We start from the raw sequence: 20016 nt of genomic DNA, 5'->3' as shown, positions 1-20016 counted from the left end.
TTTTGAGCACCTAATTTTGCTTTTTAAATTTTTTTTCATTGTAAATAACTTTTGCCGCCCCACTCTTTAACTCTTCCTCTACACTTTGGTGTTCGCTGCGCTTTGCACACCCGCACACGCTTGCAATTGTCACACTCAATCCCCACTTCACTACCACTGCCTAATCCACAAACCAATTTACCACTACTCCCACACACCTGCTGCTTTCACTTTTCCTCACTCTTCTATTCTGTTCTATGATTCTATGCCCTCTAGTTCCTTTTTTATATTGATATAGTTTTTTATTTATTGTATACTTATTATTATTGTATTATTATTCGTTTACCCTCGTTCGTTTATTTGTTTTTTTTTGGCTCATGCTCAACTTTCTCGTAAAAAAATACGTTCGATTTGATTTCGATTCGAAAACTCATGTTGTAGCGTGGCGAAGGGGATAGAGAACCTAGTGATAATTCAACAAATAGGATACAGGCCACAGCGCATAATGTAAGTAATCCAAATATATTCATCCTAACTTTTGTAAAATAAATATGAATGTAGTTGAAACGTAGTTAAATTTGTACTTTTGTCTAATAATTGCTTAACTACTCTACCCTCTAATTTTGAAATCATGGCTGCTTGTTCAAAAGGCTCTGCCAAGCATTGATTTTTATTTTTGCCTTTTTTCGTTTTTAATTTTGTCTCCTTTGTGGAAAGCTTTGTTGTATGGTTTGATGTTGGACTACGACTAAATGGTGGACTCATAAATGTTCCTTTTTCCATTTAATATTACACGGAACATTGGTGGGAGTGATCTTATTCATTGTTCATTATTCATTGTTATCATATTTTTATCATTGTAACCATTGTATCTCTGGCACTCACACGTTATTCACAGGTGTATTTGTGTACTTTTGCCAAAGCAACTTATATGGATTTAACAGGTTTTAGATTAATAAATTTAGATTAATAAGTCTCACATAAATTTTATATATTATATTTTTATTAAAATATACTCCTAAGTTAAATTTTTCAGTCATTAACTATTTACATCTTGCTAAAACCCAGTAATTTAGTGATTAACAGTTAGAAAATGCCAAGTTCACTTAAGTTGTTTTGTGAAAAGTTCGCACATATGATACCTACATATGCACCCTATACTGTACTAATATATTTTACATCGAGGCAACGGCTTGTAACCGTTTTGTTTTTTTTTTTTTTTTGTACTTTGTACTTTTTGTACTTTGTACTTTTGATTGTCAAAGCAAAGTATTGAAAAAAAGTGATAGGAGTAACAAAAAAAAGTAAGATCTCAGGAAAGCGCAGTAAAGATAGAACTTCATATCTTCATGTGCTATTTCGAAAACCCTGTGGCTCCAGTACTATGGACAAATGACTCAGAAAATCCTTGGAACTCCACGTCATTCAATTTCCAAATTCATTTACCGTGTTTAACGGTCATTGGTTCACTCGAGAAAAAGCTAGGTTTACCATTTAACCCCCATTGCAGAAGCTGTGGGGACCTTTCAGAGAAGGAAACTGTTGAGCACTTTCTCTATAAATGTCCGGGCTTGATAGCCAGACGATTAAGGTCATTAAGTACTGCTTTCTTCGACAGCCTGTGGCAGTAGTGCACCAACCTAAATCCCATCACATCTTCTCCATTACATCAACAGCTATGGATGACTGTGGATGTCTGCCTGTTGGAAGTTTCACAATGGTATCTAAATGGCGCTCTAGTGCTACTTGGGGAGTGCCAGAGTGGTACTTCAATCATTTCACCTGCCTACCTACCAAATAAAGCGTTTTTCAGTAAGAGGGCTTCAACTTTTGAACTTTTTTGAATAAAACACAAACGGTTTGACTTTTTAACTAATTTTTTTTTTTATTATCGAGTTTGAACATATACATTTAAGTATGAAATTCGATTTCTTTTGCATGACCACCGCGTGCACGTTTTACAAAGTCCAATCGTTGAACCCAATTTTCGACCACTGTTTTGCATAAATCGGCCGAAATTCCAGCAATTTCGCGTTCAATATTGGCTCTGAGCTCAAAAATCGTCGCCGGCTTGTTACTGTAGACCAATGACTTCACATAACCCCAAAACGGGACGGCTTGTTAAATGGACCGTAAAATGGCCGTAATGCTCTTAAAGTAGCAGCAACAGAACGATTATTTTCATAAAAAATTTGCACGATTTGCAATCGTTGCTCAAGTGTGTAGCGTTCCATGATGAAATGTATACTAATGAAGTTTACAAATGACAAGCGAAAAATAAAAAATATTGCGTCGTTCGCCCTCCCTATCGAAAAAAAGTTGAAGCGCACCTATTGAATAACTCTATACTACACCCGGTGGATTTCAGTAGAAAGAATAGAGGGATAGGAAAGATTGTGGGTGGTAGTTCGAGGTCACTCTTCCACAAATCTCTTGGATTCATTGATGAATCTTAAGAGATCCGGAAGAGGAAGAGTATGAACTTTATCCATACTCAGTATGTCGCAACCCACTATCCTAAGTCTGATTATGGAAAACGCCTCTGCAGTGTCGTCATCCTCATGACAGAATAATGCATTGTGCCCTGTGATTACACCCACCAGTACTCTCAGGTCCTTTCTGCTGAGTTTTAGCTCTTTTCCTGTTTGGTTCTTTCACTAAGCACTTGGCAACTCTGCACGAGTTCAACCCAGACCAACGTCCTCTATGGGTAGACCTCATGAAGTCGACAATCCATAGTTGAATCGATGCAGAATTGACACCTAGAAACGGGTGTCTAGGGCCTAGTGCCATACTTGCAGAGCCTTCATTAGCCCGTTTATCAGCTTACTCGTTCCATGTAATACCAGAATGTCCAGACACCCAATAAGACTTAACTTTTTTGTGATTTGCAACACTATTCAGTTTTGTCGTACATTCACCGACTAACATCGAAGAGCAGCGTGGGTTAGCGAGGGCTTTCAGTGCAGCTTGACGGTCACTACAAATTCCAATACTGCTAAACCGCAACTTTTTCATTTGCTCCGGATTGCTGGCCGTGGACTTAAACCCATCAACCGCGTTCAAATATACACATCCGCATACTCACTTGCATAAAACGAACTAATCCATTGAGTGCACAAAGTGTCTTCATCGTTGTATTTGCGCTGATTGCCTTAATTTTGTGAATTTCCCAATAGTAACGGCATGCCGTGCGTTAGTTCGACTATTCAATATTCCCATTACGCGACAAATATCCTGTCAGTAGTAAGAACAAGCTCAGAGAACGTAGTAAGCTCGGATTACTTCGAAAAAAAACCCCCCAAAAAAAAAAAAAAAAAAAAAAATTCAATCGTTTAATTTTCCAAATGTTAAAGGAAATGTTATGAGCTTGAAGCATGTAAAATATAGTGAAATCTCTTGCTGAAATATCCTGCATGTACCTATAAATTCTCAGTGTCTGTGAATGTTTCCCATTGAGTTATATATCCCACTTGTCATTACGTTCGTAATTCGTTGTTTTCGTCATTATCATTTCTATAATTTTGTATCTTAGTGTAAACTAAAATTATGTTTTTTTTTGTTTGTTTTTAAATCATAATTAGCAACAATCAACTCCACCGTAATGGAACCAAAATGTAGGATTTTGATTTTTAAACCACAGTATTTGTACCTAGAAAATTATAAATAAATTCCGTTGTACAAAAATATATTAATAAAAATAAATAATTCAAAATTAATACTATTTGCCAAATTTTCATTTTAAAACACTGTAATATTCAACAAATGATAATTCAAATTTACATTTTGAAAATTCTAAATTAATATGCGACTTAGTTAAGTATGCGACTTCCTGAGTCTTCATCCAGAGAATAAATAAAACGTGCGCCTAAAAGATGCAATGTGAAAATCAATGAAGTCTGTATGCCGCCTTGGCATGTTGATGCGTGCGAATATTGCAATATGAAAATAATAATTAAAAAAAAAATCGTGTTACAAAGGATGAAAATTTTGTTTAGTTATAAAAATGAATTTCATTGAATATTCATTGGCATAAATTTAGGAATATGAAAAAAAAGATCAATTTATTTTAAGATGTCCGAAGTTAAATTTTGGGGAACGAAAATTATTATGCAACGAACAGTCGTGCGTAAAAACATTTTTTTATTTTTAGAATTTTTAACGCCAAAATATTCCAAAAATACAAAAATAAGCCTTAATATTTATTGATACTTGTGGCTTGTGTGGCTTTTGGAATGGGTCGCTTTTATGGCAAAAGAATTGTAAGCCGATAGTCCTTGTCGCTAGTGTGTCTTGTAATTTTAATATTACTATTTATAGATATGTCACTAGTATATAAATAAATAAAATATTCCTTAAATTCTAATTCATAAATAAATAAATACAAAAATATTCCTTAATAAATTCTGAATGTCAAATTCGTTTTCATAATTTTCACAAATTGAAAATTGTTTGCTTGAAAAGCTTTTAAAGGTCATTCAATTTAGAATTCTTACTCATTGCGATTTAAGAAAGTTTTTAATATCACCTACCTACCTAAAACTAATTTCTTTTTCGAAATAAATTTTTTTTTTTTCGAAATAAAAATATTTTTGCATGTACTCTAAAATTCCTCCTTTGAAGAAGACTAAATTAAATTTGTACTACATGGACCTATTTTTTTAAATGGTCCCCTAAGAATATGTGGAAAATATGCAGTGGACTCCTGCGCTTAAAATTTCGACAAAAACTGTTTCATGAGTTCGTTAAAAGTTTGAAAGAGTTTAGAAGGCATTCGAAAGTCCGGTTCGAGAGTAAGACTGATTTTTGTGAGCAGAAAAACAAACAAAAAGGAAAAACCACAACAACATTTTCATGAAAAATCCAAATTTTTCTGTTACGAAAGTTCCTAAAAATGTTTAATTTTCTAAAAAAAAAAAAAAACAACGGGTCCTGGTAGCTTAGAGCCAAAATTTGGGGTATTTTCAGGATTTTTTTATAATAAAAAAAGTTAAAAACGATATTAAAGTTTTTTAGTCTTTTTATTTAACTTCTTTTACATACAAAAATGAAAAAAAAATTTCATTTTAATAATTTCACAAATGGCGCTGAAAGTGACCCTCCCCAAAAATTGGACCTGGACGGTGTTGTCCATTTTGGTTCTTCTATTTATCTGAAACACAAGAACCACAAAAATTATTAATCAGTGTGACTGTAGCTAGGTTAGGTTAGGTTAGGTGAAGTGGCTGTCCTACGACGCACCTAGGCCAGTTAGAGGCCCCTTGTGATACCACCGGAACTGTCCTATCCTACTCAACTTGGTCCTCTCTAAACCATTGTGTGGCCTTTAAAAAGCTAGCTATACTAGATAGTTTGAGATTTGCAACATCTGCAATGCTGTCCAGATAAGCGAAACCGAGCAATCTCCACCGCCTTCTACACAGAGCCATGCACCCGCATAGAAGGTGTTCGATTGTCTCTACCTCCTCTATATCTTGACAGCTTCTACAATAGCCATTAGATGGTGCCCCTAATCTACTGGCATGTCTTCCTATTAGACAGTGCCCAGATAGGACACCTACTACAATCCTTAGATCCCTCCTGCCTAACTTAAGTAGACTCTTAGTTCGACCCATGTTCCATTCGGGCCACGCTAGCCTACTTATAGCGCAGGTGTTTAACTGCCTCCAGTTGGAGTTAGCAGCACTAATGGTGTATCTGTCTATCAAAAGTTTACATGTTGCCAGGGGCATAGGTATGTCAAGCCTGTCCTGACTAATTTGGAGCGAGGAGCCTAATCTAGCTAACTCATCTGCCTTACAGTTACCTATAATGTTACTGTGTCCTGGCACCCAGAGTAGATTAATAGAAAAGTACTGTGCAAGTGTTGTTAATAATTTGTAACACTCCTTTACTGTCTTCGACGAGTGTTTGCTTGATAGAAGCGATTTCAGAGCTGCCTGACTATCGGAATAAATGAAGATATCTCTAACAGTGACTACGCTTTTATTTAGCATTAAAAGGCTTTCTGAGATTGCCAGGATTTCGGCCTGGAATACGCTACAATGATCAGGTAAGCGAAAGGATAAATTGGCGAAAATAGTTTCCGAATATACACCACCTCCCACTTGATCATTGAGTTTTGAGCCGTCCGTATATATACTAACCACGTTTTCGTTGTTTGTTAACCCATTCACCCAGTCCTCTCTGGATGGAAAATGGACTGTATAAGGCCTGTCTAGGTATGTATTCACCGAGTCACAAAAGTCGGTGGTATTAGGAATACCTGGAAACATCCCAAGTATGCGCGAGTGTCCCCATTTGTTTGTCTTGAGCATCGATGATTCCCTCAATCTTAGAGCCGTTTTGGCGGCCAGCTGTCTGCAATATAGGTCAATTGGTAGTAGATGCAACATAACGCTTAGAGCCGAAGTTGGCGTTGTTTTGAGCGCCCCAGTGATACTGAGGCTTGCCGCCCTCTGAATACTATCTAGTTTCTTAATGGAAGTTTTCTTATCAAGGGATGGCCACCAGACCAGGACTCCGTAGGTCATAATTGGTCTGACAATGGCCGTATATAGCCAGTGAACTATTTTGGGGGCTAGTCCCCATTTTAAGCCTACAGTTCTCTTACAGGAATAAAGCGCCGTAGCAGCCTTCTTTATTCTTTCCTGAACATTCAGCTTCCATGAAAGTTTCCTGTCAAGGGTTAAACCTAAGTACCTGGCCTTTTCACCGACCAGCAAAAGAGTTCCGTTGAGTGTCAGAGGCCGGCAGTCGGGAATTTTATATTTCCTTGTAAACAACACTAGTTCCGTTTTGGCCGCATTCAGGCTCAAACCACATGTTTTGGCCCAAGTATTCACATATTTTAAGGTTCTTTGCATTAGACTGCAGAGGGTGTCTGGAAACTTCCCCCTTATTAATATAGCTACATCGTCCGCGTAGGCCACAACCTTAATTCTCCTCTCCTCCAGATCCAGCAACAACTTGTTCATAGCTAGATTCCACAGAAGAGGAGAAAGCACCCCGCCTTGAGGAGTACCTCTACAGACAGATCTGCGCATCACCGAAGAGCCCAACGTCGAATTCACGAACCTGCTCGTAAGCAACTGTTCAATGAAATTCACAAAGGTTCCGGAGATGCGCAGGTCTGACAGCGTGTTCGTTATGACCTTAGGCAGGATATTGTTAAAAGCTCCTTCGATATCTAAAAAGGCTGCCAGTGAATAATCTTTAACTTCAAATGAGCTTTCAATTGATGTGACCAGTGAGTTTAGGGCCGTCTCTGTAGATTTTCCTTTACAGTAGGCATGTTGCGATTTGGAAATACGTGAGTGGGGTACGCTGTACCTGATAACTGAGTCGATCAGCTTTTCTAATGTTTTCAGTAGAAAGGATGATAGACTAATCGGTCTGAAATCCTTAGGTTTGGTATGCGAGCTTCTACCTGCCTTCGGGATAAAGATGACCTTAACCTCCCTCCATGCTGAGGGAATGTGATTTAACTGAAGAGTACTTTTGAAAATGGTTACTAACCACCTTGTGATATGAGCCAGAGGCTGCTGAAGTTGTGCCGGTATTATCCCATCAGGGCCTGGCGATTTATACGGCTTAAAATTTCCTATAGCCCAAGTAATATTAGTTCCATTGATTATGTCTGAGATATCTGAGTTAATCTGAAATTCTGATACTCTGGGGTTGCAAGTTCGGGTAGGACCCGAGTTATAGACTTCAGAGCTCCCCGGAAAGTGAGTATCTAATAGTAAACTTAGCGACTCCTTGGTAGAAGTCGTCCAGCCGTTGTCTGGCTTCTGTAAAAAGCCAATAGATGTCGTTGATCTAGCCAAGACCTTCCTTAAGCGAGAAGCTTCCGCTGTAGTTTCTATATCCTCACAGAACGACCTCCATGAAGATCTTTTTGCTTTCCTCAACTCTTTTTTATAGACTTTGAGTTGCTCATAATAGAAGTCCCAATCGTCTTCCGAATTAGAGTATTTCGCCTTATTAAATAGTGTTCTACATACACTCTTATGAAGGCTAAGTTCTGAGGACCACCATGGGGGTTTTGTCTTCCCCTTGTGCCTGACAAGAGGGCAAGACTTATTTAGCGCTTTGCAACATGTTCCGGAGAACAGATTGACTAGCTTATCTAATTCTTCCTCGTTTTCTGGATAGTAAGGGGGAATTTCGGGAAGATTTCTCTCCAACTCGTAATTATACATCTGCCAGTTGGTCTTCCTGTAGTTCCTAAAGCTAGTAGGTTGAGGGATTTCTTCTTCTAATATTAATTCAATATAGCGATGGTCTGAGAAGGAGTGCTTCTCTAATACTCTCCATTGAACCACCTTATCTATTAAACAATCTGAGACTAGGGTGATGTCAAGAACTTCCTGACGATTCCTGATTATAAAAGTAGGATCGTTCCCACGATTACATAACAGCAATTTAGTACATAAAATGTAATTGAAAAGTAACTCACCACGTTCGTTGATATCCGAGCTTCCCCATACAGAGTGGTGTGCATTCACGTCACCACCCAGTATTAGTCTGCTTTTGGAGGTTTCACTGTCCGTTATCAAATCCACCAACAGTTGTGGTGGTACGGGTTCTTCGTGGGCCAAGTACATCGACGCCATACGAAATTCGATGTCACCTGCTTCCCAGCTTACCGTCGTGAAGTCTTCATTGCTATATTTTGGGATTAAGAAAACGTTAAGTTTAGATTTAGCTAATACGCATGTCCTACTTTTACCTGCACAGCTGGCAGCATAAAGCTTGTAGTGCGGAGCCCTCAATCCGCATATGCGCCCTTGTCTCACCCATGGCTCCTGAATGAGGACAATGTCAGGATTTTCTACCGCCATTAGTTCAACAAGGGCTGCTGTAGCTGCTTTACTGTGGTGCAGATTTATTTGAAGGAGCCTCATTGGTTACGTCTGCGTCTACCTCACCCAGGAGCTCTTTCTCCGACAACAGGTTAGCAAAGTCTTCTGTCAAATCCGCCCCAGAAGAAGCGTGTCCAATACTGTCGACATCGCCTATTGACTCCTTTTCGTGCACGTCCATCTCGCTAGACGACTCTTCATCATCAGCAAGCTGGCCTAACATGTCGCTTCTGTATGTCCTGATTTTAATCTTACAGAAGCCATAATTGACTTCGCCATCGCTCTTCGCCAATGGCTCTAGTGAGTCCTCAGTCAGCAGTAGCATGACTTGCATAGTGGCTCTTTTCGACTCCACCTCGGTGGTTGACTTCTCCTCAAAAGACTTGACAAATTTCCATTTGTCAGCTGGAAGATTAGGATTGCATGCTCTTAGCAGCTGCATGATATCCTCAGGCTCTGATGGAGTAGTTGGTAACCAAGCTCTTGCTCTTGGACGAGACGGAATTTCCTTCTTCTCGACCACCGCCAGCTTGGCACCGGGATATACTTCACCAACTTTAGAGATGGCAATCCTGTAAAGCTGCACCGACCTTTCGTCGTCGCAAGCAACTATCTTTATTTGCCCCTGATACCACCCTGCATCTGTACAGGAAGGAGGAGGCCCAGGGTTGCTGGTCATAACTTCCATCGCTACTTTCGTCAGCGCAGCATTCACCCATTTCCACTGGTTCTTGGGGATTTTTCCTTCAGGGTCGTTTTCGTCTACAACGCCTATTATGATGCGGTTTTTTGCAACCTCCGCAAAAGACTTGTGTGGCGTGACATTGTGCAACCTCATTTTCTTCGCCTGCGAGCTGTCCCCCTCGGCTGACCTCTGACGCTTAGATATGTCCGGATGCACCGGACGCTCAATCTGGAAATTGGGTAGTACCGCCTTCGCCCACTCGATCGCTTCTTGCAACTCCTTAGTGAGTTCTTCCCCAGCTGGTGGCGTTGAGTGTACTCTAGTGAGTAACCTGGCCGCATTGCGCCTTTCCTGGTACCCAGCTTTTGACGGGTCGGAAATTTTTATTGTAGGCCATTTCTGGACCTGAGAACTGCTTTTAGCGCTGACTGAGGTCGCAGTCACCTCATCTTGGCGACCAACTTTCGGTTGTCGCAACAGTTGCTTGTTTGGCTGGACCAAATTACCAGCCGTAGATTTGTTAGCCCCCGAATTTTGACTAGGCTTGGCCTCAGTCGCAATTGGGGCTGAAGAGAGGCTTGTCAAGGACGCTGCCCTTTTTGCAGAGCTGGAAGCTCCTTCCGGTCCTTTAGCGGAGGAACCGGTCTCCCTAGAATTTTTATTATTAAATTTGTCAATATTCATTTTGGACCCACGAGTGTTGGAGAAGGAGAAGTCCGCCTACGCATAGCTCCAGGTACGTAGGTAAGGCTAGCTATTACGGAGGGCGCCAGGTATCCGTAAGCTCCGTTTACGACTGAGTTATTTTTGAAAAGGGCCCCCAGCCTGACAGATCCTCGGCACGGGTCGCATTACACCTTGATCCAGCCCTTTACCCCCGACCATGCTAAAGATACTCCGAATGATGTTGTACTATTGAGGAGTAGCGAACACCAAACTTTGTATAATTAACTTAGCTAGGTATCTCCTATTTCAGGACTACTGTGGTACCTATTACCAGCCGGCACCCTCTGGGCGGGTTCAGTGGAGGATTTTCGCCAGCCGTGACTGTAGCTATGTCCCGGGTGAAAAAAAAAAAAAAAAAAAAAATTGACTCTAAAAAGCGGGGTTTTAGTTTTTTAATAAAAAAAAAAAAAAAAAAAAAAAAATACGAAACTGTGTGTGACTGTAGCTATGTCCCGGGTGAAAAAAATTGACTCTAAAAAGCGGGGTTTTAGTTTTTTAATAAAAAAAATACGAAATAATTGAAATAATAATATGATTCTAGTGCGGGCGATAGCTATTGATGTTGTGAACAACATATTAAAGTTTCAGACGGTTGAAAAGTTTTTTTGACAACACCAGGCCGAAAAAAGTCGTTTCGAGATAAATGAGTTTAAAGTTTAAGGTACAGGAGTGCGCGGACCGCTTAATTAATGGGCTGTAGAAGCTATAATATTGGGAATTTCCGCATGAAACTTTCACAGTATATTTTTATTATGCTATACATTCGAAATATCGAAAAAACAAAAAATCGATTTCTTGAAATTTCTAGACCACCGGATCTCCTTAAAGGCAATCGAAAGGTTCTGGGCTAAGCGCATAAAGTAAATAAGGATAACACACAAAAAAACACTGTTTTTGATTTCGCTAAAATTTTGCGCAAGCGCTAAATTCGTGCTTAAACTGCCGGAAATGCACTTCAAAAACATAGAAATTTTTTTCACAAAATTTGTCGAGGTGACAAAAATCAAAAGAGCCTCTAAAAAGAAGCACTAAAGCGTGGTATGAATCAAAAATTTTTAAATCACTTTGCATAAATGAGGTATCGTTGCAAAGTTTATATCTCCGACAGTATTTTAGTTCGATTGTCGTCATAATTTTTCCCACAAAATAATTTTTTAAAGTGCTCTACTCTTCAATTTTCAAAATTTTGTGCTATATTCCAAGAATTTTTTCCACTAAGACTAGATTGAAAAATTACGTTTTAAATAAGATATGATAACGAAATGAAGCTTCAGAAGTTATGACTGTTTACCAAATTAAAAAAAAAAAAAAAACAAAATAGAATTTGATAGAAAAAAAAATTGCTCAATAAAATTAAACTCTTATAAATTACATAATTACATATAAGGGTTTGGAAAGCATTTGAGTGCAATTTTTCTAATCTTTTAGTTACTTTTTTTTCTGTGGACAAATTTTCGCAATTATTTTTAAATCCATTTCCGTCAGTCATGATTTGTTTGTGCAAAATTTGAGAGAAATCGAAGAGGATTTTTTTGTTATCGTTATTTAAAGGGGTTTTTAATAAGAGGTGTTATTTTGATATTCAAAGAAAAATGCTATTTTTTTATATGAATGATCGGATGTTTATTTTATTATAAAGAGGAAGGTATGCCGTTAATAGTGGAAAATAACATCAGGCAAATGACCACCACGACCACGCTTACAGGACAATATACTTTTCATGAAACTTTCCATAACCGAATTGCGAAGTGGCTGCCCTGTGTCCTCGATAGCCTCACGAATTCCAGGTTTGAGGTCTGGAATCGACCCTGGGCTGTTGACGTAGATCTTCTCTTTCACGTGGCCCCAAAGAAAAAAGACCCAAGGTGTTAAATCACAAGATCTCGGTGGCCAATTGTGATCACCTCTTCGAGAGCTAACACGGTCCGGAAACTTTTCCCGTAAAAGATCAATGGTTTCGTTACCTGTGTGGCACGTAGCGCCGTCTTGTTGAAAATAAACGTTGTCCATCCAATTCCGGCCATAAAAAATCGTCTTTCGATAGCGCAATCCATTCACCTGTAACACCTGTTATTGGAAAAGAGCGGGGTCTTTTGATTACTCTTATCCGTTTTTTTTGCTACGTATAATTTGAATAAATAAATAATAAAATAAAAAGATTTCGGTTATTTTGAAAAGTAAATAGAGCAAGTAAAAGCAGGCCCAATGATGATAAGAATCTCTTTAAGGATGTAGTCCGATGCTCATGCCCGTTTAGAAAATTTATTTCAGATTTTTTTTCTTTTAATAATAATATCATTTAAAATAAAATAAAGTAATTTGTATTCATTAAATTATAAAAAATATTGCTTTAGTTAAATTTTATAATTTTTTTAAGGGGTTACATACGTCCAGCAGCGCCAAAAATGAGCTAAAAGAAAAACTGTTTTTAGAAAGGAACACAATAGAAATAAATATAAAAAAATGTTATACATTGTTTATTAGTACTTAAACTTTATAAATTTTTTTTTTAAATTATATCTTTACAAAAATTAGTTTATAAAAAATCACGTGACCCAAAGTACAATGAAAACAAAGTTGCTCCACGGTCTGCATCATTTCTCTTTGAAATGTTGATTAATCTGTTAAAAGTAAAAAAAAAAAATTCTTGTAAAATAAAGTTGTAGTTATCGTAGTCGTCTGTATGCTTGTGGTTTTTTATTGTTATAAACAAAAAGTAGTGGACGGTAAAAAAAGAAAATAAAAAATCGGGTACTTTATTTCGCATTAGCTGTTGATTTTGAATGGCTCCAAGGTCTTCAATTTGGAGAGGAAGCAACTCGAAAATAATCACAATTTTAATTTTATGTGCAGCACTAAGTCCTTCAAGTACTTTTCGGTACCCAGTATCAATGCGTTTAAAAATCGGATACCGCAGATCCTTTTGACAATTGAGTATTTTACTTACTACTTTAGGGATCGCTTCAGTCCAACAGTATGATTGAGTGATAATGTATTTTGCCAGAGTGAAAGTAAACTTTGGGCTTTTTTTTTCAAATTCGAGAAAACATACGTTTATAGGCACTTTATTCCGATGCTTGGTCCCAGCGTACTCACGACTATGTGCTAGAATTTTCTAAGGCCGAAAAAAAGCCTATTTTCCAGAATTTTTTCTGAGAAAACTTTTAAGTCTATTGACCTCAAAATTTTTACCCATATTATGTTATCTTTTAACTATATTTTAAGACTGAGGTATTAGTAAAAATATTTATTTGGAAAGGAGCTACAGCTGATCTCCGGTAGCTCTTTTCAAAACAGACGTTTTGCGAAGGCCACTGTGTCTCTGAACTGGATCCTCTGAAATTAAAAACCAAACAGATTTTGTTTAAGTTATGCTAAATCTAGTAATTAATCGAAGGAATAAGTAAAATATTTTTTTTTACAAAATGCCGGTTTCTCAAAAAAAAAAACGATTTTTGACCAAAATTTCGGCCTAACATTTTTTGTAAAAAAAAATATTTATCGGTAAGAAAAAATCTTCGATTACTAAAAAATATATTTAAGCAGCTCGTGTTAAAATTTGAGACTAATCGGTTTAGCCGTTTTCGAGTAATGCTGGTCACCGACTGTGAAAATACATTTTGAGAAAAACGCGTTAAAAGTTTGAAAAGCACTTTACAACCACTCTGAAACGCCTTTTCAAATTTGCGCGTAACTTCGAAAATATTCACCGGAACGATATTAAATTTTCTGTGTGTATTCTTAAATATATGTACATTAAGAAAAAAAAAAATTGAAAAAAAAATCGGTTTTTTGAAAATTTTAACTGTATATATATAATCCCTTAATGCATTACAATTTTTGATCTAAAATGTGCTCTGTAGTTTACTCTCAATATATCATATTTTCGAAAATTTTGATTTTTCATGCCTTCAATTAAATCTCCTTTAAATTTTGCTCTTTTCATATGCAGTCCATATCTTATTTTCTATACTTATAACACATGGGCTGAAAAGTCCCGGGCTTAACAAAGAAAACACGTTTTGCTTTTTTTTTTTGTTCAAAATTAGTTTTATTCATCAACGTAATTTCTAATCATTCAGACGCCGCTCAAACATTTCAATACCACTTTTGTAGAACGATTTATCTCTTACCTCAGTCATATGTTATAATTTTTGATTTTATACACAAGAAATGCCCTTACAGAAATTTAGGTTAATTTACATATTTTTCTTGTTGAAATTTGTAACGCTTAATTTTCAAAGCTCAATTACAAAAGTTTTAAAATGTGTCAGATTGTTTCGAAAAATTCGGAACATTTTTAGACTTTCGAGAACACTTTTAAACTGGCATCGAAAATAAATTTTGCGCCTAAAAATATGCCACATTTTTCAAGATAAGTTTTCTGATGGAAAATTGCTTGGTACTAAGTACCTTCACAATGGATTGGCAACGGTCTAAGTGAGTTGGTTTAGAGACCGACTGCCAGTTCTACCAAGTACCTTCTATCTCTCAGAGCAGTAATTGTTAAAATTCTATGCATATATGTATGTGCGTATATACATTTTTCACACATTTGCGGCATGAGTAATACCAAAAAACCCAATTTATTATGGTTCCTTAAGTTCAAATAAAGACATTTTTATCTAATGAGATACTGGCATTTTCTATATTTTTTAAACAACATAAAAAAGAGGGATATTTACATATACCTACGTTTTGTTCATGTGTCTATATATAAATATATAAATAAATTAATTAAAATTAATCATCCAAGTTTGTTTTTGAATAATTTTTTTTCCTAACTAGAAAAAAAAAATAGTTTGAAGTTATGGAAATCTTTCTTTTGGTCTTTATGCTCTCCATTGCTTGCGGCAGCTATCCACTTTATTCACAAGCGACACAAATGAATGACATACGGCAGCCGCTTGTAAAAATTGTACATCTTCCGAGAGGGTGATTAATTTTGCGCCACCTTGTACATATGCATATACACCTAATTCTCTTTTTACACGGTAGTTACGTGCTCAATAAATTCGCGTAAATAGAATTAGGTGAAAATAGTATTAAAAAATTCTTTTTAAAGTTCACTCCTTTTTAAAGACAGCTCCTCCAGACAACGAGTTTTTCAGTTATTTTTTGCGAAAAACTGAAAGTATTTATTATCATAAAATAAATTAACTATTAATATTTATGCTTAAGTGAGTGTACAGAAATTTTTTTCAATAAAAAAAAAAAAACAAATGGCGGCGCTACATCTGCTCAAACGTGGCTCCTTTCAGGGGGCCAGCAGCGCCAAAAATGCGCTAAAAGAAAAACTGTTTTTAGATGGAATAACAATAGAAATAAATATAAAAAATGCTATACATTGTTTATTAGTACTTAAACTTTATAAAAGAATTTATTCTAATTTTTCTTTACAAAAATTAGAATATAAAAAATCACGTCACCCAAAGTACAATGAAAAAAAAGTTGCTCCACGGTCTGCATCATTTCTCCTTGAAATGTTGATGGATCTGTAAAAAGTAAAGAAATTCTTGTAAAATAAATTTTAGTTATAATCAGTCGAGCAGGACTTTTGAATTTCAAAAAATGTTGCAATTTACGGCATTTAAAAAAACAGTATGCGTTTTACGTCATAAATGTCAAGCTTTAATTATGTTTATAAAATTTTTTAATAAAAACATCAAAAATTAAATCTATAGAGAAAACACTTTCGAATATTTAGAAAAAAAAAACCGCATCAAAAAATATTAAAAACTGAATGAGTTATCATGCAGTCCGTGCCGGAAAAAGTGGTTTCACGAGTTTAAAGTTTGAGGTACAGAAGCGCGCGGACCGCTCTCTACCTAGTTAATGGACTGTAGAAGCCATAATATTGGGAATTTCCGCTTGAAAATTTCACACTATATATTCTTAAGATACTATACTTTCGGAATATCGATTTCTTGAAAATTCTGCCCTATGTTACCCGTTAATTTGCGCCGTGGAATGTACAGCCTCTTGTAATCAACTGAAATCGACCAGTCAATAATTTTTCATTAAAACAAATTATTCCGCTTTGCAGTTATCTATTTTTATCGAAAAAAAAGAAAATTTGAAGTGAAAAGTAAAAAAAATTATGATTTTTCTTATAAACAAATTAATCCAAACAATATTTTTAGTGATAATTAATATAATTTTTGAGGCCAAATATTAAAAGGCCAAAAAGTTATAGAATATCCCTGCCAAATGTGAGTTGATATCTTGACTACTTTTTGAGTTATATTCGACAAATGAAAATGATACATTTTTAAAACGACTGATAACTGGCGATGAAAAATGGGTTATTTACAACAATATCAAGCGGAAAAGATCGTAGAGCAGGCCAGGTACACCAACTCAAACAACAACAAAAGCTGATATACATAAAAAGAAGGTTTTGCTATCAGTTTGGTGGGATTACCGAGCGATCAATTCTGATGTCTTCATTGAACAACTAACGAAATTAAACAATGCAGTTGAAGAAAAGCGGCCCGAATTGACAAATCGAAAAAGGATTCTATCACGACAAAGCAAGGCCACACACATCTTTGGCCACTCGGCAAAAATTACTCTAGCTGGGTTCGATGTTTTATTACATCCATCATATAGTCCTAAACCTTGCACCATCTGATTACTTTTTGTTTCGATCTTAACAAAACTCCTTGAATGGTAAACATCTCAATAATGATGATGATGTCAAATCGTACCTGATTCAGTTTTTTGCTAATAAAAACCATAAGTTTTATGAACGTGGGATTATGATGCTGCCTGACAGATGGCAAAAGGTCATTGATCAAAATGGGCAATACATTACAGAATAAAGTTATTTAGTTCCTTGGAAAAATTGTCTTTAATTTTCTAAAAAAAAAATCCGCAATTACTTAGTTGTCAACACAATAAATGAATTTTTAAAGCAAAAAAAAAAAAAATTAAAAATTTGAAAGTGCTAGAGGTGAGAGTTTTTTTCGTGCTTACACATTTTAATTTATTAAATATTTATAAGAAATAAATTATTAAATGGCGAGCGCAAAATCTACCGAGTCTCAGAGATTTTTCTTGAGACTATCTTACTCTATTTCCTCTATGAGATTCAAGAAAAATTCGTAAAATATTCAAAATCGTGTTAAAACAAAACAATTCGTGTAAACAAAAATTTAACTCGTGTCAAATCAAGTTCTCGTGTAAAATAAATTAGTGCAAAAAGATAACTAGGCGTACTTGTATTTTGATGTTGTAGACTCAGTTATTAATTATTAATAATTGAAAAATTGTATAACACATCCGCATAACGATTTCTTTTTTACTGTTCATATGTTTATGTTATTATAAAAATTACCTATTTTTTCAGTTTAATTTCGTCTTCGTAAATTAAAAACCAAAATTTGTTTGCTTTCGAATACTTGTCTTTGTCGACTTACATACTCGTACGACCATTATTTTGTCGTCCTTGCGCAGTCTCACATTTAAGCCTGTTTTCTCTTCAAATATCACTTTCATTTCTACACTCAATCATAGCTCACTTTTTATTCGCTCTGTACCCTATAATTGTATTATACAAAAAAAATATGAAATCTTTAATTATTTTTCTCTTTTGCTTTTGTTTTTTTTTCATCTGCAGGAGGATGCCGATTTGGATGATGTTAACTTAGGCCCCGGTCCAAAAACTCAACAACCAGGCGTTGGTGGCGCCGGTGGACAGCAGCAACCCGCTTTCGCGATGCCACCGCCACCACAAGCTGCCGGTGGCACTGGCGTGAATCCGTTCACAGGCGCACCAGTAGCCGCCGCAACGGAGAATACATCGCTCAATGCTACAGAACAGCCGACATATACGCCAGGTATATAAGACAAATAAAACTAATTTAGTGGTTAACTTGAAAAAAAAAAAAAAAAAAAAACTGAAAAAAATTATAATAATAAAGAATATTAATAATGAAGCTGATGAACATTTTCAAGGTTTTGAAAATGATGATGTTAAAAAAGATCATAATTACTATTAACTACAAACTACTTATATATTGCTAACAATGATGGTGGTATTACTTGACGAATGACAGCAAACAGTTAAGAAGAGAGAGAGAGAGAGAGAGAGGAGAAAAGCAAACAAAACGTATGGACAAAGCATGCACGGCCTGCGCAACCTAAAGGAAAACCAACTAAAATAAAAAAAATTGAAATCGAAATAACAACTGCTCCATTTTTTGATCCTTTTATATCAGCTCACACACACACACACATACAACCACACACGTACACCCCTATACAAGTCACTAAACACTAAAATGTATTAAAAATAAATAAAAACTAAGCCGTTCACTAAATTTATATTTAAATACCAATAGGCAAATATTTAATTATTAATTAATTACCTTCCTATTATATATAAAATATTCGATTGCTGTTTTTGAAAAACAAAAAACAAAAAAACGAAAATATTTACTCATATTTGTTGTATTTTAAAAAGGCAATTAAAATTAATTAAAATCATTGCAAAAAACAATTGGGGTGGCGATTTTTTCATAAAAGCATGCATCATATCTAAAAAAATACCATAATTTTAAAGCGTTAATGACCATCCGGCCAAAAAGTGTTTCACCACCGGTACTAACACACCGAAAGCGACTAACGCATACATACACAGGCGTTGCTTAGACTTACTTGTCGTAGTCACTTATTCTCACCCTCATGATTTATTCTCACATACAGCACGTTGCAAAGTTATAAACACACCTTAATTTTTTTTATAAAATATAGTTCATGTTACAGCAAAATCCATATAATGCAAAGTTTCAAACTTCGTACAAAATTAATTTTTTTTTAATACAAAAATACGATTTAAAAAAAAAAAGTCTAGAAATTGTAAAAATTAAAAACAGTTGAAAGTTTTACTGAAATTAAAATAATTTTTTTTTTTTTTTAATTTGTATTTTTGTATTTTAGAATTTCCAATCTTTTTTTGAGTACAGTACAATTCCTCTTAACCGGTCACCTCGGGACTGCATACTTGGCCGGTTGCCGTTTTGGCCGGTTAATCCGAAGTGTACTTGTATAATATATTGTATACATACATATAAAAAAATGGAGAAACATTTTTTACATATTTATGTATTTCATATTTACATATGTTAATGTGTTACATCAATAAAATATAAGTGTAATAATTATTTTTTGAAAAAGTCTGTGATTTTCTTCTGTTTTATAACCTTCAGTGAATTTCTGAATGCGACATCCCTCCATTTTCTAATCACCAAAACGTCTAATGCTGTTGACTCATGTTGCTGCTCAATGTATTTCAATGCAATTTCCATCACATTTTTGGCTTCTTCATGAGAAACTGTTTTCTCCTCCTCAACGTCATCACCTTCCTCTTGTTCTTTGTTTGCTAAATCTATGATTTCGTCATCATTCAAAAATTCATTTTCAAGGTGTTCGTCACAGTTTATCATCCAATTTTCCACATCTTCTGCCTGTAATGATTCGTTACCCGATAACTTTTGAAGGTCTTGTAAAGTAGATTTGTTTTCTTCTTCTTCAGTCCCTGCAATATTCGAGATCACAATTAGATTCTCAACATCTGACCAAAGTTTTCTCCAAGACTTAACAAACGTTGAAGAGGGCATTTCTTGAAATGCTGTAGCTAACATATAGATAACGTCCTTGATATTGATACTTTTGATGACTTCTAAGACCTTTGTCTTCACTCTCCGAATGTTGCAGGATTTCAGAAACAAGTTTACGCCTGTATCGTCTTTTTAA

At 35.7% G+C, this 20016-nt stretch overlaps 1 protein-coding gene across 5 annotated transcripts in view; it reads left to right on the top strand.

Moving 5' to 3' along the window:
• The window catches only part of LOC129240108 (dnaJ homolog subfamily C member 5 homolog), a 54438-nt gene that overhangs the window by 20571 nt on the left and 13851 nt on the right, over positions 1-20016 (top strand). Inside the window, exons 5-7 of one of the 5 annotated variants that reach the window (XM_054875621.1) lie at positions 421-486; positions 17879-18098; positions 18217-18669. In XM_054875621.1, the coding sequence (XP_054731596.1) occupies positions 421-486; positions 17879-18098; positions 18217-18260 (330 nt within the window). In that variant the 3' untranslated portion in view covers positions 18261-18669. Of the gene's footprint in view, positions 1-420; positions 487-17878; positions 18107-18216; positions 18670-20016 lie in introns of those variants that run through there. The other 4 variants (XM_054875622.1, XM_054875624.1, XM_054875623.1 and 1 more) reach the window with 4 other exon arrangements.

This window comes from Anastrepha obliqua, chromosome 3 (assembly GCF_027943255.1).
Source record: "Anastrepha obliqua isolate idAnaObli1 chromosome 3, idAnaObli1_1.0, whole genome shotgun sequence".
In the NCBI taxonomy this organism is placed as follows: Eukaryota; Metazoa; Arthropoda; class Insecta; order Diptera; family Tephritidae; genus Anastrepha; species Anastrepha obliqua.
The sequence above is the reverse complement of the archived record's forward strand: the minus strand, read 5'-3'. Positions and strand labels throughout refer to the sequence as shown.